A 25714-nucleotide genomic window follows, 5' to 3' on the forward strand; every position below is an offset into this window, starting at 1 on the left:
TGTGTGTCTCCTATATGATATATTTAACTGACTTTTTTTATCGTAACAACCAACGATTTATACAGGAAAATCATGACGATTAACAAGGTTGCCCAAACTTTCGCATCCCACTGTATAAGCCATAATCATCCAAATTATACCAAATAAAGGCTTGAAATCTCTCGCTTTGCATGTAATGAGTCTATCTCATATATTAGTTTCACCTTTTAAGTTGCATTACTAAAATAAATGAACTTTGCACGATATTCAAATTTTTCGAGTTTCACCTGTATGTCAGGTTAAATTTCCGATTAGGGCAGGTTCACATCAGCGTTTTCGCTTCCATTATGGAACAGATCAGTTTTTAGTGAAACGGTGATTCGTTGTAATAACGGAAGCCATGTGTTCCATTTTTATAACGAATCAGCTTCTTTCCGTTATTTTGAATCAAATAATGGAAAGCTCGAACGGAAACCAAAATGCTGATGTGAACGCACCCTTACCAACACATTTAAATTTTTTATGTATATGTTACCGTATAGGAGTCACTTACCCCTGGGCGTTTCCACTCTATTCTGTGTGGAGGTGCCCTGCTGTAAAATAAGGATTCATCTGCTGCTGGAAACTCTGGATCTTCAAACAATTTTCCTGTCTTCTTGCATTCGTTCTTCAGTTGCCAATAATCCTGATTTTTCAGCTTTCTGACCGGCGAAGCCATGTTGTATCTACTGAAAGTTAAAGAGGGTAAACATTTTTATAATTGGACCATCGTTTCTGTATTTTTTAGCAGTATCTCAAATTGTTCCCAAACTGCTATCAATGTAAAGTATTGACTATGTAGTCAATGTATATTGATCCTGTTAAAAATTAATAATGCTGCTTTCTTTTACATTATGTAATAACTAAGTGTCAATAGATTCTCAAATTTGTACAGAATTTACTATTTTTAAGAGCTGATCCATAATACACTATACATATTTCATATCATCATATTACAGGGTTGTATTCACTGTGTGTGGCCATACATACTGCGTGCACGCGCCTCAGTCCATAAAGGGCATCTGTCAGCGGATTGTACCTATAAATCTGAAATCACATATCTGACCAGTCTACTGTCAGTAAGGTCAGGATGCCAACCAGAGGTAATGAATTAGTAACGTTACAGCAGAAACCAAAATTACCCGATAAAATGTAACCTTTAATAGTATTAATAAAAATGAAAAATGAACCCAGTAAAAAAAATAACTACAATGTCCCTACTCTTGCCCTACCTGAGAGCAGAACTGCCAAACTGACAAGGCCGATCCCACTGTCTTCTTTGCTTTCCCTCTATTACCCTTATACCACCTGGGTCCAAAAAGGCAGGAGGTTGCCAAATATAGATTTGAGAAATTATTCACAAATGTTCCACCAGTTGTGTTGTGACAGTGATATATATGTACTGTATTTTAGTCAGTCACTTGTACGTCGGTACATAATATTTATAGGGCATATTTGGGAAAAGTATATACATAGTCCAGCATACAGTCCTCAAATGTCTAGGCAGCAGTATGGTTCACAGCTATCTAGATATCATCATATAAATGAGATCCACATGTCTACAGAACAGCATAAATTCACAGCTGTCTAGACATCATCAGGTACATCAGTTCATGTGCACTTGGCAGCTGAAGACATCTGTGTTGATCCCATGTTCATATGTGCCGCATTTCAGAGAATTTTTTTTTAATATATGCAAATGAGCCCCTAGGAGCAATGAGGCTATTGTCGTTACACCTAGAGGCTCTGCTCTCTCTGCAACTGCCACGTAATTATGTTTTCACTGAAAGGGCATGTCGATCAAAATAAAGAGGACACATATAATGTAAGACCAAAACAGATGCCTCAAGCTGCCAAAAACACATGCAACAGGTCAACCAGTTTCATAGGTACAAATCTGCTGACAGATGACCTTTAAATACACTTTGATTGACATACCCAGGTGAGGAGAGAGCAGAGCCTCTAGGTGTAACGGCAATGCCCCGTTGCTCATAGAGACTTATTTGCATATATTAAAACTTCATTTTTCTCAGCAATGCAGGCACATATGAACATGGAACCAACAAAGGGAAGTGTAAACATGGTTCCCGCTATCAGAGTCTCACAGCTAATTACTGCGACCAGCAATAATGCCAATCATGGTCATTAAAGTCTGTAGAGGCTAGATGCTGTGATCAAGTGTGATCATGGCATCTAAACAGTGAAAAACCTGGAAGTGCGCGCTTCCAGGTTATTACCGGCATCCCCCTGCGGCCAATGGCAATGCGGGCAAGAGAGCTGCCACCTTATGTTGGCCTGCCATCAGCAATTCACATTTTACCATGCTCCAGTATGGAGTATGGTAATATTGAATAAAAAAAAAATTGTCAATGTTGCTACAAAAACATTTAAAAAAAGTAAAAATTTAAAATTAAATCACGGGGGAGGTGCGGAGCCTAACCGCTGAACAAGATGGAGGTCTGAGTGAGAGCTCCTACCTCCTTCTCAGAAGAAAACTGGCATCATCTCTGGTGCACTGAGGCAAGATGGCGCTTCAGGCACATGGGCGGGATTCTGAAGTAGAAGAGGAGTAAGACGGAGAAGGCACGCAGAGCCAGGGAGAAATGGCACAAATGAAGAATAATGGTGCACTTACCAAAGCTTTTTTCAATGCCACCCTGTCCCAAGCCATGGCCCCATTAATTCAAGAGATAAGGGACTTAAGACAAGACATGAGAGCTCTGGGACATCAGGTCGACAAATTGGAGAGCAATCAGGGCCTCATCATACACACAGCGCGTATTGGAAGCCCAGGTTACCTCATGCTTAAGGACCAGGAAAACAGAATCCGCCGAAAGAATGTAAGGATGAAGGGGCTGTCCGAGTTGGTGCTACCAGAGGAACTGGAATCTGCCTCCATTAAACTATTTACGGATCTCCTAGGCAAAAGCAGAGCAGAATCCATTTTAATAGAGAGAATCCACCGCTCTCTTCGTCGCACACCGAGTCAAGGGGAACCTCCTAGAGATATTATATGTGGACTGCTGAGCTTTAGAGACACTGCGGCCATCTTACAAGCTTAACGCAAAAAGAAAGACCTAAGGTATGGTGACTCGCTAGTTCTCCTCTTTCAGGATGTGGCCCCCTCAACTTTAGCTAAGCGTCGCGCCCTTAAACCACTTACTGGCCACCTGCCGAACCAAAATTTGTTATATAGGTGGCTATTTCCCTTCAGGGCTCACTTTTACTAAAAATGGCCGCCATTGTCTAGTCCGCATACCCCAAGATCAGGACACTGTCTGGAGTGTATTAGACATTCCGCCACTGCCTATAGAGCCCTGGCTACCAGTAGACATCACCCTGTCTAAATTACCGCCGCTACCCACTGGGGAGACATGGGAAGTCATTTCCAAACGCAAGGCCTCTAATAGCAAGAGGCGACTGGATTGAACCGCTATTACCTTTTACGCTCATCATAGTTTTGGAGACAGTAGAATCTGGCGGCATTCATGAGGCTTGATTATACACACCAGTCTCTCGTCTGATCCATCTATGCTATCCCTACAGATTCTACAAGTGCCTTAGAACATTCCTGAGTCTTCCAGCTTTGCTACCCATTACCACAGAGGACTGTCCAGGGGATCTTCCATGAATCAGGGGTCACAAGTATCACACAGAAGCATATATGAGGCACTTTATCTAGCATTGCACCTATTTAGGTTCTGGATGACTGCACCAGCATTTCTATATAGTCTCCTAAATGTAACACAGGAGGACTCCAATGTAACATCTCGTTTATAGGTACAAGAGGTGTTGCCAAGGGTATCTGTGGACTGAAGTCTTGAGATTTTATCACGTACGTTTCCGGTGTTATGTATTTACCTGGCTATTAATACCTGACATATATATATGAGATGAGGAGATAGGGGTATATGCTTTAGGATGATTGTTCCTTTTAACCCCCACACTTCCTTTTCTTCCCAACACCCCCTATCCCTCATCTTCTACTCTCTTTCTATTACTTCTTTTGACACACAGGTATATCTGTTTTGAAGGCACAGGAGTGAGGAACCGGGTTAGGATGATTTACCACCACTACCGGACCCCACACAACCTTTTGGAGTGGTCTACTTCCAATACCACCCAGGTACTATTGCTTTTGGTGCTGTGCTATCTGCAACATGACGCAGTGCATGGCGCCACTAGCAAATTAAAACTATCAATGTTCATGTTACAGAATGTTCACACACGTTCTGGTGTTTCTGTTATGTTTTATATTTCTTTACTTTATGTTGCCTTGGATGACCTCCATGATGCCTACATTGACTGTGGGGACTCGCTCTGGTAGACAGGACAAGCGGACGCTGTATAGAGGGAAAGACCAGTTTGTAACTCAAAAACTTCAATGGCAACAAGACAGTACGACAGTCCATTTGCAGTTTTGGTGTTCGTTCACACCTAGACAGTTCATACAGCAAAAGGTGTTAGTTCACACCTGATCGGCATTGCTCAGGACAAAGCAGACCTCCCAAACTCAGGCCTCCAGCCTAGCACATGGCTCAGATCCCAATCCAGTGATTGCCAGAGCTCTTCTGTCAGAGAGAGAGGTAATTACCACCAGCTGACACTGCTGGCTCTGTTTTTATATAGGCCAGTCAAGACCCGGCCTGGAACATGGGGAGTAGTCACCCACCCAGCACTTTGACTACTCCCAGTAAGAGCCATTCCGGATCAGCTATTACAGCTATACTAAATAGCAAGGTGTCAAACAGCAACTGCTGCTGACACATGAAAACTGGCTCTTACTCCACAGAGGCAGGGACATCGGTGACACATACCTTCAATCAACGACGGTCCCTTGCACTTTCCTATATACCTCCCCCCTTTGTTCAACCCTGAGGGGGTGAACACTTGCCAGACAGTGTACCCGGGACAGGGCATCCACGTTTCCCTGCAAGCGGCCTGCCCTGTGTTCCACTGAGAACTTGACGTTCTGTAATTACAAGAACCATCTGGTGACCGCCCGACACATTCCTCTCTTTGGCCTGGCTCATCCACTTGAGAGGGGAGTGGTCGGTCACCAGACGGAACTTTTTCCCCAACAGATAATAGCAGAGAGACTCGAGTGCCCACTTGATATCCAGGCACTCTCTATCCACTATACTGTACCTGGTCTCGGCTGGGGTGAGTTTGCGGCTCAGGAAAACAACGGGATGTTCCTCCCTATTGATTTCCTGAGAGAGTACAGCTCTGAGGCCTACTTCAGAGGCATTGGTCTGTACCACAAACTCCCTCTTGAAGTCGGGCGTCACCAAAACCGTTGACCTGCACAGGACCGACTTCAACGTAGAAAAAGCCTCTTTCACCTGGTCAATCCAGCAGACCATCACTGACTTCTGCAGTGACCAGGAACAGGTACGCTGACGCCACTTTAGTGCAGTGGCCGGGTCAGGTGGATAATAGTCTGTATTTGTCGTGATGCCAATTGCAGCGTGCGCAGGGTACTATCCCAGGGACCTTCCAAGGTGTTATAATGCACGTCCCAGATTAGGAATGCCAGAGTGGTGTAATGGCCTATAATGTCTCTGTAGAGTGGTGATAATTGTGTCACGGTGTCTCCTACCTAGGTAAATGATGTCCAGACCTTTAGATGAAGTTCAAACATTGCTTTGCTTGAAATAACTTGCATCCAAGCAGTATACAGCTTTGGTCTCTTGGTCCCAGCAGGTTTTGGCAATGATTGGCAGGAATGAGTGCTTATGCTTTAAATGTGACCTCTGCTGTGTGGGGGACAGACTAGTTGAGGAGGGAATAGCTTATCCTAGGTCTCTGGACTTATCTCTCAGATAGATTTTAAGGGGATGCTTTCTTCCTGGAACTCTGGAGTTTGTCTGTAGTTTTCTGCTTCTTCATCCAGCCGAGCTGAAGGTGCTCAGACTGGGAATATGGCCAAGTCTCACCTGAGACTAGGCTCTTGCTGTCTTCCCTATACAGGGGATCTTCTACACACACCCTACCCCTAGCAGGGGTTGGGATACACTGACTCTAACTTCCTTCTCCACCCATGCTGCAGGATGTGGGAACTGCCCACTTCTCTCACAGAGGGGAAGCTAAGCTGGAATAATCCATTTAAGCCTAGATATACTAAACTGTCTCTGCCAATGTGTTGCTGCCACTAACTGGTAACCAGGCAAATTACATGAACAATTGAATTTAACATAGTTTTATATGCATATTTGTGAAAGACATAATATAAATTACATCAGATGACAGTATGAAGCTCTTAGGACATAGTAGCGGGGTAGAGGAGTGTAGTAACACAACTCTGGACCGCCCTCGGCTTGCGCTTAGGATAAGAGGAACAAGCTCTAGGGTACCCAATTTAATACAAAGTGCTGCATGAAGTACATATAAAGACATACAACGACAAACATATAACGGCTACCCTAAGGTTCCTGCCCGCATGAGTAGGGTGTCTTATTAACAGTTTCCCTCTTGGTATACCCAGTGAACCAACGGTCTGCACTAAGCAATCACTACTGACTAACTGTGAAGTGGTCTGAGCTCTGTAAACACCAAAGGAAGCATGGGGGTGTCTTTACTCTGTAGTCCCACCATTGTGTAATGAAATACCCGCAAACAGAAGGGTGGCTTTATCCTATATTCCCTTCCCTGCATCAAAGTCAAAATTAAGGCTTATAGCATGATCACTATGGTGACTATGGGTAGCTAAATGGCTCTAAGGTGGAGGCGCCATACCTTAGGCAAAGGCACAGAAGGAGGAGGTATCAGCTTCTCCAAACGCTTCTGGCAGTGTCACAGGAGGACGGTATTATAATCCCATGAAACTCCTGGAAGACAAACCAGGATGGGGGTTTAGTAGTCCCATTATCAATCCTGGAACATATAACAAACAGGAAGGAGGGGTATATTACTCCCAGAGCCATTCCTGAAGCAGCGGGGTTACCCTTGTAGTTTCTGGACCTACCTGGGACTTACCACTTGTCCTACCTCCGCACCAGTAGTAGGCCATTAGTATTAGTGTCCAAAGAGGCAGTCCGTATAGAGCTGTAAAGCAAAGTGACACCAAAGAAAGGTGCTACTGATCTGGCTAAAGGCAAAATGTAAGTGCAGTTTCACAAAAAGTGCATAAATTCACATTGCGGCATCTGTAAGAGTCCACACAATGGGCATGAGTGCTTTAAAGTTGCTTAATCTGTAAACTTGAGTGCAAAAACTTAGTGCAAAAATATCATAATAGAGATCACAAAGAGCTCAGGTAGACGTTTGAGTCCTTTCTTTGGGTGCTGGCCTGTAACGTTGCATAACCTGTAAACATATTTGGAAAAACTGTGCAAATATATTATGCATTTATTAGTGCAATCAATATTATCATAATACGCTCAAATATGACTTGAGTTCTTTCACTTGAAGTGCTTTAAAATTGGAATCCTCTGGAAATAAGCAAAAATCACTTGTAATCCATGGGAAACAATAGCGCAATTGTAATCCAATAGGAGGTATATTTGTAATCCAAGGAACAGTATAAAACAGTAGATAAAAGCACATAAAATGGCAGCATGATGAGAACCATAGATCCATGAGGCTCTCAAATAACCTGAGAAAGGGGATAAAACAATACGCAACCTGGGATGTAAACAGTTGTTAAGGATGGGGGGAGTCCTGACAAAAGTGGCCATCCAGCTGAGGCTGTAACTAACTGCAATGGAGTAAAACAAAACTGGCCAACAGTCTCTCAGTTTTCAGGACCAGTCCACACTGTGGCTCCCAGTAGTTCTTTGTCACGGATGAAGTTTGCAGATCGCTGGAACTTATGAATAAACGAGCGACTGGCTTGATCCCAAACTACGGAGCTTATAGGTGAGCCCTATAAAACCCTAAGAGCTCTCCCTGACTGCTATGCACATGCAAGGGTCTCGATGGTAGACCCACGTACCTAAGTCTGTGTGACACCTAAAAACCCTATAATAGTGAGGGGACACGACCACCGGCTCCCTGCACTTAATACGGACGGAGTCAGGGTCACCTAGAATCAAGCCAGTAAGGAAACACAATAAAGTAAAGGACTTATCTGAGCAAACAGCAGAAGCAGCCTCCAGCAGTGAACACTTCATCCAGGAAGTAGTCTAAACCGCAAAGTGAGGCAGTATGGGAGCGAATATAAAGGAAGACGATTAGTCTAAATAAGTGACACCTGGCAGAAGGAAAGGAGATGAGAAAGTGAAACCAAAACAAAGAACATCATACAAGAGGTAGAGAAGAACATCTGCCAGACCTTCTCACAGAACTGGCGGTGACATTCTTTATTTGTAGCAAATGAGGCATTTAAAGAAGGACTTGCAGGTCCTCCTCACTGCTAGAGCTGCTGAAGCTCATTAGAGGGCGCTCCTGACTTTGGTAACTCAGATTTGCAGCTGTAGTGGTGCGCCACTGCCCTCTAGTGGTGTATTTTGGTGATGCCTGAGCAGTCAGCTTAGAGAATGCAGCTGGAACATGCTGCACTCCGGAATCCCTTGCCGATGCAGAAGTAGGCAAAACCTCTAGCTGAAGGGGTTCTGGAAGTTCAACCAGGTGAGACTGTGGAAGCTTCCATGGTAAAACATAGGGTTGCACACTGGGGTTAAAAGTCAACACGGAATAGTTCATCTGGCCCACCTGTAGTGTTGGGGGTGCAGCCAGGTCAGGGATAAGGGGCTCTGGGTTAGGTTGAGCTCGTTCCCTGAAACGTAGTTGGCCATCCGGGGCCTCTTGTAAACACCGGACCCTCCCAGCAGAGTCTGGGTCTTCCTGCCAGGTCTCCCGTGATCCCCGACATAGAGATTGTGGCAAACCTGCAGCACATAGTTCAGCTTAGCAGAGCGGCGGCCCACGAATAATTCGGCTCCTGAATAATTGTCCTGGAGGAATTCCACTCCTCTCTCTATGGAAAACCACAGTGCGCAGGGCGAGTTTAGGATCGCCGGACTGGGGGTCATCCAAAACTTGCTTAACCCACTCCTCAACCGCTGTCTTGTATTCCCACTAGATTAGGCTCCATTCACACGTCCGCAAAATGGGTCCGCATCCTTTCCGCAGCTTGCGGACAAGAATAGGCGTTTCAATGGGGGTGCCGGGCTGGTGTGTTGCAGACCCGCACGTGTGAATGTAGCCTAACAGGTAATTTCGAGGGGCACTTCGGAATTAAGGTGACTTGGTTTTGGGATGTCTGTGCTGGGCGGTGGACTCCAGCCCCCTCCGCCGCGCCAGCGGGCGTGCGGAGTGGGGCCTCTCTGGGCCTAGTGGATAAGTCAGATACCACCGGGCGTGGTGCAGGGGCAGCTACGGGTTGGACCGGGGCCTCAGGTAGCGGGATTGCTACTACCTGATGTTGCGGCCGGGCGGCCGGTTCCAGTGCCTCCTGCTGGTCATCGTTGGCTGAAGCGGCTGTCTTCGGAACTGCGGTCAACTCCTCCGAGGACGCAGCTGGTTCCTGGGTCGGGACGTCGGTCGCTGGCGTTGACGATGGAACCCTTGACGGTAAGGTCTCCGGGACTTGCGTAGCCTTGTCGATGGCTTCCACGGGAGCAGGCTTCAGTGTGGCGGCCATCTTGGAGGACGTCTGGTCTGTTGATTCAGCCGTTGCGGAGGGATCCACAGCCTCCGGGATCTGGACTGCTGGGCGGACGTCAGCTTCTGCGGGATCAGGTTTGAGAATGGCAGCCATATTTAAATCAGCGGCGGCGTCTCACCACCAGAAGAGGAATCCACAGCCTCTGAGGGTAATCCAAAGATGCTGGGACCAGCTCTCTTCACGAGTTGGGAGACCTGGATCTCAAGTGGATGAGTCTCGTAGACAGAATCTCCTCTCACAGCCATTTGATCCCACTTTGGTTTTGGGAGCGCCATCTTTCTTGGCTCATTAGTCAGGCTGAATGCAGGAAGTGAGGGTGGAGCCCATGGGGAGGAGTCATTACTCCCTTGGCTCACATTGGAAAGTTCTTGGTGGGCAGGCTTTAGTTTTCCCACTTCTAGGAGGGCGTAGTCATCATTTCCGCGCTCTTGAAGGCCATGAAGACACTGCACTATTAGTGAAAAATGGCGGATTAACCCTTGGAGTGCTGATGTGCACAATGCAGCGCTTTCTGGTCCCGCAACAAAAGTAAAAGTCCATTTCAGGGTTTTTGACACAATTCTTAGATCTTGCAGTAATGTTAGACATACAATTCGATCCTGTTAGGCACACAATTCGATCCTGTTAGGCACACAATTCGATCCTGTTAGGCACACAATTCGATCCTGTTAGGAACACAATTTAATCCCGTTAGGCACACAATTCGATCCTGTTTGGTCAACAATTCGATCCTGTTTGGTCAACAATTCGATCCTGTTCGTGACGCCACTTATGCAGTGACCAGGAATGGGTACGCTGACGCCACTTTAATGCAGTGGCCAGCTCAGGAGGATAATAGTCTGTATTTGTCGTGACGCCAATTTCAGCGTGCGCAGGGTACTATCCCAGGGCCCTTCCAAGGTGTTATAATGCATGTCCCAGATTAGGAATGCCAGAGTGGTGTAATGGCCTATAATGTCTCTGTAGGGTTGCGATAATTGTGTTACGGTGTCTCCTACCTGGGTACGGCTGGACTCCTGGCTCACTTGCAATAAATTTGAGTGTAGTGATAGTAGGAGTAATAGAGGAATTTTGCAGAGTAAATGAAGTCCAGACCAAAACGTTACTTTACTTGAAATAACTTGCATCCAAGCAGTATACAGCTTTGGTCTCTTGGTCCCAGCAGGTTTTGGCAATGATTGGCAGAAATGAGTGCTTCTGCTTTAAATGTGACCTCTGCTGTGTGGGGGACAGACTAGCTGAGGAGGGAATAGCTTCTCCTAGGTTTCTGGACTTATCTCTCAGATAGATTTTAAGGGGATGCTTTCTTCCTGGAACTCTGGAGTTTGTCTGTAGTTTTCTGCTTCTTCATCCAGCCGAGCTATAGGTGCTCAGACTGGCAATATGGCCAAGTCTCAGCCGAGACTAGGCCCTTGCTGTCTTTCCCATACAGGGGATCTCCTACACACACCCTACCTCTAACAGGGGTTGGGATACACTGACTCTAACTTCCTTCTCCACCCATGCTGCAGGATGTGGGAACTGCCCACTTCTCTCACAGAGGGGAAGCTAAGCTGGAATAATCCATTCCAGCCTAGATATACTAAACTGTCTCTGCCAATTTGTTGGTACCACCTACTTCTAACAAGGCAAATTACATGAACAATTGAATTTAACATAGTTTTATATGCACATTTGTGGAAGACATAATATAAATTACATCAGATGACAGTATGAAGCTCTTAGGAGATAATAGCGGGATAGAGGAGTGTAGTAACACAGCTCTGGGGTGTTACACTTCCGTCCCTTTAAGAGCCCTGTCAACGGGGCCGCTAAAGTGGCAAAATGGGGAATAAACCTCACATAATAGCCCACCATTCCCAGGAACGACTTTACTTGCCTCATGGTGACAGGTTGGGGCCAATTCCGAATTGCCTCTATTTTATTCACTTGGGGTTTGATAACTCCATGTCTCCTCTAACCCTATTGCACATTTCTTTGGGTTAGAAGTCAGTCCAGCCTTCCTAAGGGAGTCCACTACAGCCTGCACTTTGGGTAGATGACTTTCCCTGTCGGTACTGTGGATGACAATATTGTCCAGGTAAGCCGAAGCGTACCGACGATGTGGACGCAGCACAATGTCCATGAGCCATTGAAAAGTGGCAGGGGCGCCATGCAGACCAAAGGGTAACACCTTATATTGGTACAGCCCCTTTTGTGTGATGAAGGCAGTTTTTTCTTTGGCAGCCTCTGTCAAGGGTACCTGCCAGTAACCTTTGTTGAGGTCCAAAACAAAAAAATACCGGGCTTGGCCTGACCTCTTAAAAGGCTCATCCACCTGAGGCATGGGATATGCATCAAACTTAGAGATCTCGTTTACTTTTCGGAAATCGTTACAAAACCGGAGTGTCCTGTCCGGCTTTGGTATTAGCACTATAGGACTAGCCCACTCACTTTTAGACTCCTCAATGATGTCTAGCCTCAGCATCATCTGCACTTCCTCTGAGATGGCTTTTCGCCGAGCTTTGGGTACCAGGTATGGTTTTAGCTGGACTTTCGCCTGAGGCTCAGTGACAATGTCATGCTGAATTGTGGAGGTGCGTCCATGGAGATCCGAAAACACATCCGTTTTACGGCTAATAAACTCCCTGGCCTCCTGAGCCTGTTTAGAGGAGAGGCTGTCAGCAATTCTTATTGTGGCAGCCGCTTCCCTTGCTTCAGACAGAGGGGCCGAAACCGCTTCCCCTAGAAAACCTGGCTGCAGGCTGTCTTCAGTACAGGTTTCCCTATCTTTCCACAGTTTGAGTAGGTTCACAAGGTACACCTGCTCCGGCTTTCACCTCCCTGGCTGGTGTACCTTGTAATTTACCTCTCCAATTTTTTAAAGTACCTCGTAGGGCCCCTGCCACCTGGCGAGGAACTTACTGTCCACGGTCGGCACCAGAACCAAAACCCGATCACCTGGGTTAAAGATCTGGGCCCGAGCCTGCCGGTTATACATCCGGCTCTGGGCTCGTTGAGCAGCCTCCATATGCTCCCTGACAAGAGGCAAAATGGTCTCTATCCGCTGTTGCATCTTGGTAACATACTCAAGGACACTTTTGTGCGGAGTGGGTTGCTGTTCCCATGCCTATTTGTCTATGTCCAACAAACCACGAGGATGTCTGCCATATAGCAATTCGAAAAGCAAGAACCCAGTAGAGGCCTGGGGTCCATCTTGCACAGCGAACATGAGATAGGGCAAAAGAAGGTCCCAGTCCTTCCCATATTTAGACACCACCCTTTTTAACATGGTTTTTAGTGTTTTGTTAAACCTTTCAAACAGACCGTCCGTTTGCGGATGGTACACGTCCGGCCGTAACTGTTTGATATGCAGCAACTTACAGAGTTCCCTCATGACCTTGGACATAAAAGGGGTCCCCTGGTCAGTCAGAACCTCTTTAGGTAGCCCCACCCGGGAGAACATCTCCATTAGCTTCTTAGCTATAAGTTTAGTCGATGTATGTCGCAGTGGCACCACCTCCGGGTACCGAGTGGCGTAGTCTAGGACGACCAAGATGTGTTGGTGTTCTCTAGCGGACTTTGGTACTGGGGCTACGAGGTCCATAGCGATTTGCTCAAATGGTACCTCGATGATCGGGAGAGGTACCAAGAGACTGCGGAAAAGGTGCTGGGGCTAGTTGCCTGGCAGGTCAGGCAAGACTTACAGAATTCGTCCACCTCCCTAAACACAATGGGCCAGTAAAACCGTTGTAGTATCCGATCCTGTGTTTTCTGCATTCCCAGATAACCCCCGTGAACATGTTGGGCTAACTCTAACACGAGTTTGCGATAAGCCTGGGGCACCACCAACTGTTCAATGGGTTCACCCCACAGCTGGTTTACCCGATACAACATATCCTGATGAACCACAAAACGGAGAAACACAGACTCTGCCCCAGCTTGTTGTGGTTCACCATCTACTAGTAATACATTTTCCTAGGCTCGGGATAGGGTTGGGTCCCGGTGTTGTGCAGTACCAAAATTATCCCTGGAGACATTGAGGTCTGCCAGCTCAGCTGCAAGTCCTTCACATCTCCCACCATTACACTCAGTGGGGATGTCTCCCCCTCTTCCACCGAAGTGGCGGTCAACCCTACCACTGGCCCTTCGGCCTTGGGTTCCCAGGGTTCTGGCCTCCCTCCGGAGCAAGGTCACTCTGCTGGAGTTACCACTGTCTCATGGGTATCAGTCACTTTCGTAGCAGGCCACAGTGCCGGGAAACCTGGGAAGACTCTCCCGATTATAAGTTCATAGTGTAAGTCCACCTGCCGCCCCCGTGGTTAGAGACACCGGCAGTGGGATAGTCTTTTAAGTCCTCATGAATGCACATGACCCCGATTTTCCGGCCAGTATACTCAGCGGACCGTACCAGGGGAGCCCTTAATAGGGACACCAGACTCCCTGAGTCCAGCAGGGCCTCCGCTGGAGTGTCTCCCACTTCCACCTGGCACAAGTGATTTAGAGTTTCTGGGGTACCTGCTGCACACAGCTTCCTGGCAGATAATGACTGATGGAAGCCATAGTACGTGTCCATGGTTTCCACCTGATGTGGACAGTCAGCTCGTACATGGCCAGGCTACCGACACCGCTAGCAGACTATCGGAGCCGGGTCCACAGGGTTGGAGATTTACAGGATTTGACTGCTCCCCTCCCAAAAGAACCCACCTGTAGATTCCGGGTAGCCTCATAGTGTTCCACCAGGTTGACCATCTCAGGGGCATTACCTGGAGAGACCTGGCCGATCCATTGCTGGAGAGGGGGTGGCAAAGCCCTCCAGAACATATCAGCCAATATTCTTTCCAGCATAGCCATGGGACTCAGCACATCAGGCTGTAGCCACTTTTGCAGGAGATGGAGTAAGTCATAATACTGGGGTCTCGCAAGCTCAACCGGCTTAAACCCCCTCTGATGTACCCACTGGGCCCGGACCAACACATTCACCCCCAAATCTCACCCTTTACTTTGTGGTAGTCGGCCGCTTGATCATCCGGCAAGTCGAAATACATCCGCTGGGAATTGGATGCCAGAAACGGAGTAACGACCTCAGCCCACTGGTCTCGGGGTAGCTTCTCCTTTGTGGCCACTTTCTCGTACATCGCCAGGTAGGTTTCGATGTTGTCTGCGGGTGTCATCTTAGGAATCGCTGCATGGACTGCCTTCTGGGCATCGTGGACGCTCGGGGTTGCTCCTGCTTTCTGCAAAGCCATCACGTGTTGTAGCAGCAACTGGTTGGTCTCTTGCTGCTGCTTGTTAGCCTCCTGTTGTTGCAGGTTTGTCTCTCACTGCTGCAGATTAGCCTCCATGAGGGCCTTCACAACAGCCTCCATTTTGTCATGGGACACGGGTTGTAATACCGCTGGTTTGATGTATGACATACAACCGTGCCCAAAAATGCAAACCAAAACATATTTTGGCATTCACGCCAGCCTCACTGCTCTCGCCCACATCCTGCTCTCGCTCTAGTAGACAGGACAAGCGGACGCAGCATAGAGGCAAAGACCAGTTTGTAACTCAAAAACTTCATTATTTTATTCATACTTATGGGAACAAAACAGTACGACAGACCATTTGCAGTTTTGGTGTTTATTCACACCTAGACTGTTCATACAGCAAAAGAGTCACCTGTTATCCTAGGTATTAGTTCACACCCGATTGGTATTGCTCAGGACAGAGCAGACCTCCCAAGCTCAGGCCTCCAGCCTAGCACATGGCTCGGATCCCAATCCAGCGATTGCCAGAGCTCTTCTGTCAGAGAGAGAGGTAATTACCACCAGCTGACACTGCTGGCTCTGTTTTTTATATAGGCCAGTCAAGACCCGGCCTGGAACGTGGGAAGTAGTCACCCACCCAGCACTTTGACTACTCCCAATAAGAGCCGTCCCGGATCAGCTATTACAGCTATACTAAATAACAAGGTGTCAAACAGCAAATGCTGCTGACACATGAAAACTGGCTCTTACTCCACCGAGGCCAGGAACCTCAGTGACACATACCTTCCATCAATGACGGACCCTTTCGCCTTCCTACAACTGATATAATGGGTTTACAGTGGCATCCATAAATGTAACCTCCTTTAATGTCAGGGGCCTTTATACCCCACAGACACGGTCACAGATTCTCACTCTATTGAGAAGAAATAAAACTGACATCTGTTTCTTGCAGGAAACTCATATTAAAACAGGTAAAAGCCCAACATTTTCTCACACACAATTCTCACAGTGGTTCCATTGTACATACCAAACAGCAGCTAGATGTGTCATTATCGCAATAGAAAAACATGTACCCTTCTTCCCAATAGTAGTACAACAAGACCCAGAGGGCCGATTCCTCTTTATCAAGGGGAAGATGGGACAAACTCTGATATCCATGGCAGGTCTCTACGCTCCCAACACACATCAACATGAATGGATTAAATCCACTCTATCCAAGTTTAGTGACTTTGCCGAAGGTATTCAATTAATAGGAGAGGACCTTAATATCTAGCTCAATCCCCTACTAGATTTGTCATCTAGCACCTCAACTAAGTCCCAGAAGACCTTGGCAGGTATCCAAAAGATATTGCGAGAAAACCGCTTACTAGATTCCTGGAGAATACTTAACTCTCATGTCAAGGACTACACATTCTTTTCAGCAGTCCATAATACATATCAGAGAATAGACTACATATTTTTATCAGAGGAACACATGGATATGTTACGCTGCTCTAATATTGGCTCTATTACTGTCTCAGATCACGCCCCAGTGACAACTTCCCTTTACTTCATTACCCTGCCAGCTCGTGAATGGATATGGCGTTTAATTGAGGCCCTTTTAGATACAGATAAACATTTAGCAGATATCTCCTGTAAATTAGCCCACTACTTACAGGATAACAAACCTTCAGACACCTCCCCGACTATAGTCTGGGAAGCCCACAAAGCATACATACATGGGGAGTTCATAGTGTTGGGTTCCCAACTTAAAAAATACAGAAAAAGCTTAACACTTCCTACACTAAATGCAGAGGAATGCTCATCCTTATTGGCCCCGATTTCAGAGGAAAAGGTTAAAAAGATTATCAAGACCATACCCATGGGTAAAGCCCCAGGACCAGATGGTCTTCCAGCGGGGTACTATAAAAAGCTACTTCCCACAATAGCTCCTCACTTAATCAGTTGGTGTCAAGCTTTTGCCAAAGGAGAACCTCTCCCGAAACAGGCACTGGAAGCTACCATTACTATTATCACTAAAGAAGGTAAAGATAGCAAGGAATGTAGCAATTATAGATCCATTTCAATGCTCAATTTAGATATAAAAATATGCGATGAATTGTTGGCATCTAGGCTTAATACTCTCACCCCCAAAATCATCCACCAAGAGCAGACTGGTTTTGTTTTGGTCCGAGAGGGAAATTTCCAATCCTGTAGACTAATTAATGCTGTCATTTGGGCTCAGAGACGGACCTTACCCCTTGTACTTCTCAGTACTGATGCCGAAAAGGCCTTCGATAGGGTTGATTGGCTTTATATGCAGCGTGCTCTACACAGATTTGGAATACCGACCTCCTATATCCAGGCAGTTATGTCCTTATATAGCCAGCCTAATGCCAGGGTGAGAGTTAATGGAATCCTGTCGGGACCCTTTGATATCACTAATGGGACACTCCAGGGATGCCCACTCTCCCTCTCGCTATTCATACTGGTGATGGAAACTCTATTACAGGCTTTCCGGGACAATTCTCTTATAAAATGTTTGAAAATAGGCAAAGTGGAACCTAAATGTCACGAACCCTGTACAGGCATTCCCCCAGATTCTAAGCCTCTTTAATACATTTGGCTCTTTATCTCAATTTAATATAAACTACTCCAAATCTGAGGCTATGGGCATTTCCCTTTCAGCTCCAATAGTCCACTCCCTTAAATCGTCCTTCCCCTTAAAATGGAATTCTGACTCTGTCATATCTTTGAATAGCGCTCACCAATGACCCTACTAAACTGTATAAATCCAATTATCTACCCCCTCTTAAAAAAATATAAAAACCCATTCAAGCACCCTGGCTTTGCCATGGCTATCTTGGATAGGACGTAAAACCTGCTACAAACATACATTGTTTCAAAGCTCCTATACTGGTTGCAAATGGTTCCCATTCACCTTCAAAAATCCTTCTTTACACAAGTCAGATCTATTTTCATAACTTTCCTCTGGAAAGTTAAAAAACCTAGAATAGCGTACGATAAACTGATAAAAGATCGCCCCCATGGCGGTTTTGGACTGCCTGATCTGCACCTCTATTATAAAGCTATACAATTGAGGAGGTGGCTTCAACTATGTGTCCCAAAATATAGCACATTAGGATCCAGCATCAAGTTAGAGCTTTTGTCAGACAGACAATACGCAGGGCTTTGGGGTCTTGCCGATTCATCAGTAGCCCAGATGGTCTCACTAAAGGTATATACTCAAATATACGTTCTATCCACGCGGAGACTCCCCTGTTCTCTAACCCCCTGAAGAATTTACCTACATTCCCTACTTATTACAACCATCCACTTCACACACCCCTCACTTTTGGGAACTCCTGAAAGATATCCCAATCTTACCACTCATGACACAATTGACAACTAAAAAGGACAAACCCCTTTTTTGTTCCCATATTATTACAGATGGTAACTTTCTAGCCAAACAAGAATTAAGCCGTTCATGTGAGACAATAATTACCAAATAACACTACATCAGATCCCACTTGGTTTGAGAAGCTTACTCTAGGTGATACACTCCAAAGACACATTATTTCGCTTTTGTACAAGTCACTAATTTCTACACCTGAAGGAGGTAAACCTGCATATATTGGAGCTTGGGAGAGACTTGAACAGAACATTTACCTCACAAGAGGTTGACAATATACACCAAAGGTCTCATGGTTTTTCAAGATGTATAAAGATTCAGGAACACTCTTATAAAACTATGACTCGTTGGTATAATGATCCACAAAAACTATTCCAAATGGCGTTGACTAGGTCTGAGAAATGTTAAAGATGCCAAGAGGCTAAAGGTACTTTAGGCCATATTATGTGGTTCAGCCCACTTATGCATCCCTATTGAGAACAGATTGAGCGCAAGACCAATGAGATATGTGGGTCCTCGATTAAATTAACTCCTCAATCAGTATTGCTCTGGATCCCTTCAGACAATTGTCTGACCTGCCGACCCTATTTATTCAGGCAGCTAAGTTACTGATTCCAGTGCACTGGCTACAGACAAACCCTCCCACCTTAGAGCAATGGTATGCAAAAATAGATCAGATATATTTGATGGAGACTTGGGTAACCAGAACGCACTCCAAATTTGTTACACTTTGGATGCAGTGGAGGAACTTACGCCACCCTCACACGAAGTGACTATGTACCCCCCCCCTACTGATCACTCTACATCTCTTGCTATACAATGAAATCTGGTGAGACCCACATGTCTCGAAAAATATGAGACCTGAATTTGTGGATGATACTAGACTATAATAATTCTATAATGTATTATGATAAGAAATAAGCCAGTCATGTCCTTCATTGAAGGAAGTTTTATTAGTCATTTATTGATCACTCATTGCTCTTTACTATGCTTTATATTTGCTCAAAGATTATCCAAGGCTGTTATTCATTAGTCCTACTTGTAAAGGCTTCCAATTTTTCCCTCCCCCTTCCCCTTTTCCCTCTCCTGCCTCCCTTCCTCTATAACTCCTCCCCCCCCACGTCCTACATTCCCACCCCATCCTCTTGCTCTGTTACTATGTTCTGTATGGAATTTTACAAATTTTACACTGTTGATACAGCATTGATAAAACTATTGTCATTGTGATTGTAAAATGAAAAACTTTAATAAAAAGAGATTTAACAAAAAAAATCTTAAATCACCAACCTTTGCTTAGAATAAAAAAAAAAATAATAGTAAAAAATATAAACATCATGGGCATCACCATGTCCGAAGACACCCGTACTATTAAAATATAAAAATATTTTTCCAATACGGCGAATGACATAACGGAAAAAAAGTATCAAAATGACCGATTCACCATTTTTGCATTGCTTCTCTTACCCCCAAAAATGTAATAAAATATGATCAAAAAGTCACACACTCCAAAATGGTATCAATAAAAACTACAGATCATCCCCCCAAAAAATTAGCCCCCACACCGCTCAGTAGACATAACTATAAAAAAGTTATGGAGGTCAGAATGTGGTGATGTAAAAATATATATATTTTTAAAGTTTTAATACATTTTTACACATAAAAATCTTATACATATGTGGTATCATTGTAATCATACTCACCCAGAGAATGAAGGGCACAGGTCAGTTTTGCCACAAAGGGAATGCCATAGGGACAAAACCCGTAAAACGGTGGAGGAATTGCGTTTTTTCTCCAATTCCACTCCCATCTAAAAAAAAAATTACCGCTTCCCACTACATTTTATGCCATATTAAATGGTGGCATTAGAAAGTGCAACCTATGGCTCCAGGAAGATAGGGAACAAAAATGAAAAACACAAAAAAAAAAAAAAAAATCCTCGGTATCCTAAGGGTTAACTGTTCACAGTAACAGTCATTTTGACCAGGGGTACTCAGACATTTGAAATCAACTGTACATGACAAATTCCCTTTAAGTTTTTCCTTTCCTTTGATTTATAGGATGATGATTAATTTGCTTTGTAAATTTACTCAAAATTCCCTGTGCATCATAATAAGGATTTCACAACTGAAGGCATCAGAAATTAGACTATACCGGATGTTAAGCGAAGAGTAGTTTGAAGGATATTGTGTCTTCTACAAAGTAGTTAATTTCTTACAACCAATTGAAAAATGACAATCATTGTGTAATCAATGTGAATATGGTATGTACATCATGATGTGGACTATAATGTTGGTTAGGTGTTCTAGATACATTCATATGAGATCCAAAGGCAGCAGCTCAACAGCAACTGGAAATGACTTTTGCAATGAAAACAATTAAATAATTAGTTATTGTTACTTCGTTGCATTTTGAAGACCCATTATATTTGCGTTATCTGCCATTTAGGTCATTTTGGGAGATACACAATATACTAAAAGTGATTCTTAACTCAGGAAAACATATTTGTGGGTGTTTGGAGACCCGCCAGTATCTGTGGAATCCAGGAGACTGCATTGTCAATAGTCATCATGCTAACATAAAACTCAAGTCCAAGAAAAATATTGTCTTAAAAATGAATTTGCCTACACCCAACTAAAATATGGCAGGTCCAAGCCCACAAGCAAATGACAAATAATATTCTACACAAGATAGATACTCTACAAAATTGTCCTCTTTTTTAACTGCAAAGCTTCCATTCCATTTTCTTTTACAATGATTTTTTCAATATACTAAAGTGGTTTTATGACCTTTTTTTATATTGATGACCTATCCTCAGGACAGGTCATTGGTACCTGATCGTGGGGGTCTGACTCCCATGACGATCAGCTGTTTAAAGAGGCATGACTTCTTCCTAGGCCAGTGATGTCATGCTCATCGGTCACATGGCCTAAGTGCAGCTTTGTCTCATTTATGTGAATGGTGCTGAACTGCGATACCAAGCATAGCTGTTATACAGTGTACAATGCTGTGCTTGGTAAACAGTGAGGAGGCAATGGTACTCACTGGAGCTTTGTTGTCTCTCCAAAAAGCTGATTGGTGGGGGTTCCCAGTTGCCGGACCTCCAACAATCAGATACTGATGACCTATCCCGAGGATAAGTCATCAATATTAAGACTCTGGAAAATTCCATTAAAATTTATATAAATCTGTATGTAACCAACATGATGATGGACCATAAATTGCCACCCCCCATCCCCAAGCAATGATAACAGATGAACTAGTGTGAGTATGAAATCTGCTGCTAAGGTGCATATGACAGAATTCTAAGGGAATATTCACACCAGTTGAAGACGTTTCTGCAACAAATCTGCTGCATGTCAATGGTTTTCTGGGTTCACAATATTGATGGCCTTTCCTTTGGGGAGCCCATCAATATCAGTTGATGGCCTACCCACAGGATCTACCTGTTGTAAGGCGGAGGGTAAAAATCACAACCAAATTAGTCTGAAAATCCACATGAACCATGACTTGTTGGATTTTCTGCACATGTGGATGTAACCTATTGCAGTTACATGTGGGAGAGGTGACTGTGTGCATGCCTATGGCCCCCTGTAGCCTATGGGAGTTATGGTGGCAGCAAATCCACTTCCTTAGATTGCTTGGTCACCTCTCTACCTTTTGTTGGCCAGATAAAATCACTGAATGGGCTTCTACATGTTGTCTCCCTATAATCCAGCACTCAGGTATATGTTTCCATTTAGTGTCGATTTATAATCCCGTAGCTAATCACAACCAGACCATAGGTTTACTGTATAGGTGTAAAAATCCAAACAGGCACACATTGTGCACATAAAATTCTTCTCTAATATGCCTCTCTTTAGATGGTTTTGATACATCAAGTAATCAAGTATAGTACATCACAATGACGATGCCTCTTATTTTTTGCCCTTTTTACTCCTAAAACTGCTCAGTCTCTTCTACTGTTTTATAAGGGCTTTCAGAAACAGTATGACTGGGTTTGGCTGTATTCACTAGCACAGCATGCCCTCCTCGCTGCCAGGCTGAAAGCAGTCCTGAAGTCTTTGACTGACAGTTCCTTGCTGTACTTACAGCTGAAATAGCAAAGCTTGTCCATCTAGAATCATAACTGCATTGTCCAATTGTTCATGCAGCCATTCAATTGGGCATTTATTTGCCCATATGAAGGTCCTTAAATAAGCAGCCACTGACGTGCAAGAGAACAAGTCAGGAGTTCCTCTCCATGAAATGCAAAGATGTTTTTTTTTTGCATGTATTTTATAAATTTTCCAATAATAAAATAAAGCAGACATCTAAGGTTCCTTTCACACCGTTTTTGCTGGATGGACCAGCAAAAACGCTTCTGTCATGATAATACAACCGTCTGCATCCATTATGAATGGATCCGGTTGTATTATCTTTAACCCCTTAAGGACTCAGCCCTATTTCACCTTAAGGACTTGGCCATTTTTTGCAAATCTGACCAGTGTCACTTTAAGTGCTGATAACTTTAAAACGCTTTGACTTATCCAGGCCGTTCTGAGATAGTTTTTCGTCACATATTGTACTTCATGACACTGCTAAAATTGGGTCAAAAAAGTTATTTTTTTTGCATAAAAAAATACCATATTTACCAAAAATTTTGAAAAATTTCCAAATTTCAAAGTTTCAGTTTCTCTACTTCTGTAATACATAGTAATACCCACAAAAATTGTGATGACTTTACATTCCCCATATGTCTACTTCATGTTTGTAGCATTTTGGGAATGATATTTTATTTTTTGCGGATGTTACAAGGCTTAGAAGTTTAGAAGCAAATCTTGAAATTTTTCAGAAATTTACAAAAACCCAATTTTTAGGGACCACTACAGGTCTGAAGTCACTTTGCGAGGCTTACATAATAGAAACGGCCCAAAAATGACCTCATTCTATAAACTACACCCATTAAGGTATTCAAAACTGATTTTACAAACTTCGGTAACCCTTTAGGTGTTGCACAAGAGTTATTGGCAAATGGGGATGAAATTTGAGAATTTAATTTTTTTGCCTAATTTTCCATTTTAACCCATTTTTTCCACTAACAAAGCAAGGGTTAACAGCCAAACAAGACTGTATCTTTATTGCCCTGACTCTGTCGTTTACAGAAACACCCCATATGTGGCCGTAAACTACTGTACGGCCACACAGCGGGGCGTAGAGTGAAAGGTGCGCCGTTTGGTTTTTGGAAGCCAGATTTTGCTGGACTGGTTTTTTGACGCCATGTCCCATTTGAAGCCCCCCTGATGCACCCCTAGAGTAGAAACTCCATAAAAGTGACCCCATCTAATAAACTACACCCCTCAAGGTATTCAAAACTGATTTTACAAACTTTGTTAACCATTTAGGTGTTGCACAAGATTTTATGGAAAATAGAGATACAATTTCAAAATTTCACTTTTTTGGCAGATTTTCCATTTTAATATATTTTTTCCAGTTACAAAGCAAGGGTTAACAGCCAAACAAAACTCACTATTTATGGCCCTGATTCTGTAGTTTACAGAAACACCCCATATGTGGTCGTAAACTGCTGTACGGGCACATGGCGGGGTGCAGAAAGTACAGAATGCCATACGGTTTTTGGAAGGCAGATTTTGCTGGACAGTTTTTTTTGACACCATGTCCCATTTGAAGCCCCCCTGATGCACCCCTAGAGTAGAAACTCCAAAAAAGTGACCCCATTTTAGAAACTACGGGATAGGGTGGCAGTTTTGTTGGTACTAGTTTAGGGTACATATGATTTTTGATTGCTCTATATTACACTTTTTTGTGCGGCAAGGTAACAAGAAATAGATTTTTTGGCACGTTTTTATTTTTTGTTATTTACAACATTCATCTGACAGGTTAGATCATGTGGTAATTTTATAGAGCAGGTTGTCACGGACGTGGCGATACCTAATATGTATACAATTTTTTTTATTTATGTAAGTTTTACACAATGATTTCATTTTTAAAACAAAAAAAAGTTTTAGTGTCTCCATAGTCTAAGAGCCATTGTTTTTTCAGTTTTTGGGCGATTATCTTAAGTAGGGTCTCATTTTTTGCAGGATGAGATGACGGTTTGATTGCCACTATTTTGGGGTGCATATGACTTTTTGATCGCTTGCTATTACACTTTTTGTGACGTAAGATGACAAAAAATGGCTTTTTTTACACCGTTTTTATTTTTATTTTTTTACGGTGGTCACCTGAGGGGTTAGGTCATGTGATATTTTTATAGAGCCGGTCTATACGGACGCGTCGATACCTAATATGTATACTTTTTCTTATTTATTTAAGTTTTACACAATGATTTCATTTTTGAAACCCAAAAAATCATGTTTTAGTGTTTCCATAGTATAAGAGCCATAGTTTTTTCAGTTTTTGGACGATTATCTTGGGTAGGGTATGATTTTTGCGGGATGAGATGACGGTTTGATTGGTACTATTTTGGCGTACATGCGACTTTTTTGATCACTTTTATTACCTTTTTTGGGAAGTAAGGTGGGCAAAATTTCAAATTTTCTCATAGTTTTTATTTTTTTATTTTTATGGCGTTCACCGTTCGGGTAAAGTAACATGACTGTTTTATGGATCAGGTCGTTACGGACGCGGCGATACCAAACATGTGTAGGGAATTTTCTTTTTTTCTTTTTTAATCAGTGATAAATGTGTTTTTTGATTTTTACTTTTTTTTTCACTTTTTTTTACTTTTTTTTTGACCCAGACCCACTTGGTTCTTGAAGATCCAGTGGGTCTGATGTCTGTATAATACAGTACAATATATATTGTATTGTACTGTATTTTACTTACACTTTGTCTGAACAGATCTCTGCCTTTAGCACAGATCTGTTCAGCACCATGGACAGCAGGATGCCTGAGACGGCGTCCTGTTGCCATGGGAACCTTCCCCTTCTGCTCAGTAGTTGTCAGAACTTCGCAGACGAGGACGGGGCTGTCGGGGGGCTGTCTGTGGGCTCTCTCCCTCTCCATCGGGGGGCTGCAAAGGCACAGCAGCCCCCCAATGGGAGAGGAAGGGAGCTCCCTCTTACTGTTAACTTTTTCCATACAGCGGTCCGTACAGACCGCTGTATGGAAAGGGTTAAACGGCTGACATCGCATCACCGATGTCAGCCGTTTATACCAGGGTGTCGGGGGGGGGTTAATAAAACATTTTTTCGGGCATTTTAAAGTTTCTGACCGCGGGGATCAGAATCGGCTAAAAGCGCAGCAAACCGCAGGTCTGAATTGACCTGTGGTTTGCTGCGATCGCAGATACGGGGGGGGGGTCACATGACCCCCCCCCCCCCGGCGTTGTGACAGGATGCCAGCTGAATGATTTCAGCCGGCATCCCGTTCGGATTAACCCCCGGGGCGCCGCAATCTCATTTTAAACTCATGACGTACCGGTACGTCATGGGTCCTTAAGGACTCGGGAAACATGCCGTACCG

General features: G+C 44.1%; 1 protein-coding gene across 2 annotated transcripts in view; it reads right to left on the reverse strand.

Annotated features, from left to right (window-relative positions):
* The window catches only part of CAPN6 (calpain 6), a 192397-nt gene that overhangs the window by 141381 nt on the left and 25302 nt on the right, over nucleotides 1-25714 (reverse strand). The window contains exon 2 of one of the 2 annotated variants that reach the window (XM_040405064.1): nucleotides 533-704. In XM_040405064.1, the coding sequence (XP_040260998.1) occupies nucleotides 533-697 (165 nt within the window). In that variant the 5' untranslated portion in view covers nucleotides 698-704. Of the gene's footprint in view, nucleotides 1-532; nucleotides 708-25714 lie in introns of both variants that reach the window. The other variant, XM_040405063.1, reaches the window with a different exon arrangement.

The sequence above is a fragment of the Bufo bufo genome, chromosome 8, assembly GCF_905171765.1.
Source record: "Bufo bufo chromosome 8, aBufBuf1.1, whole genome shotgun sequence".
NCBI classification, from domain to species: Eukaryota; Metazoa; Chordata; class Amphibia; order Anura; family Bufonidae; genus Bufo; species Bufo bufo.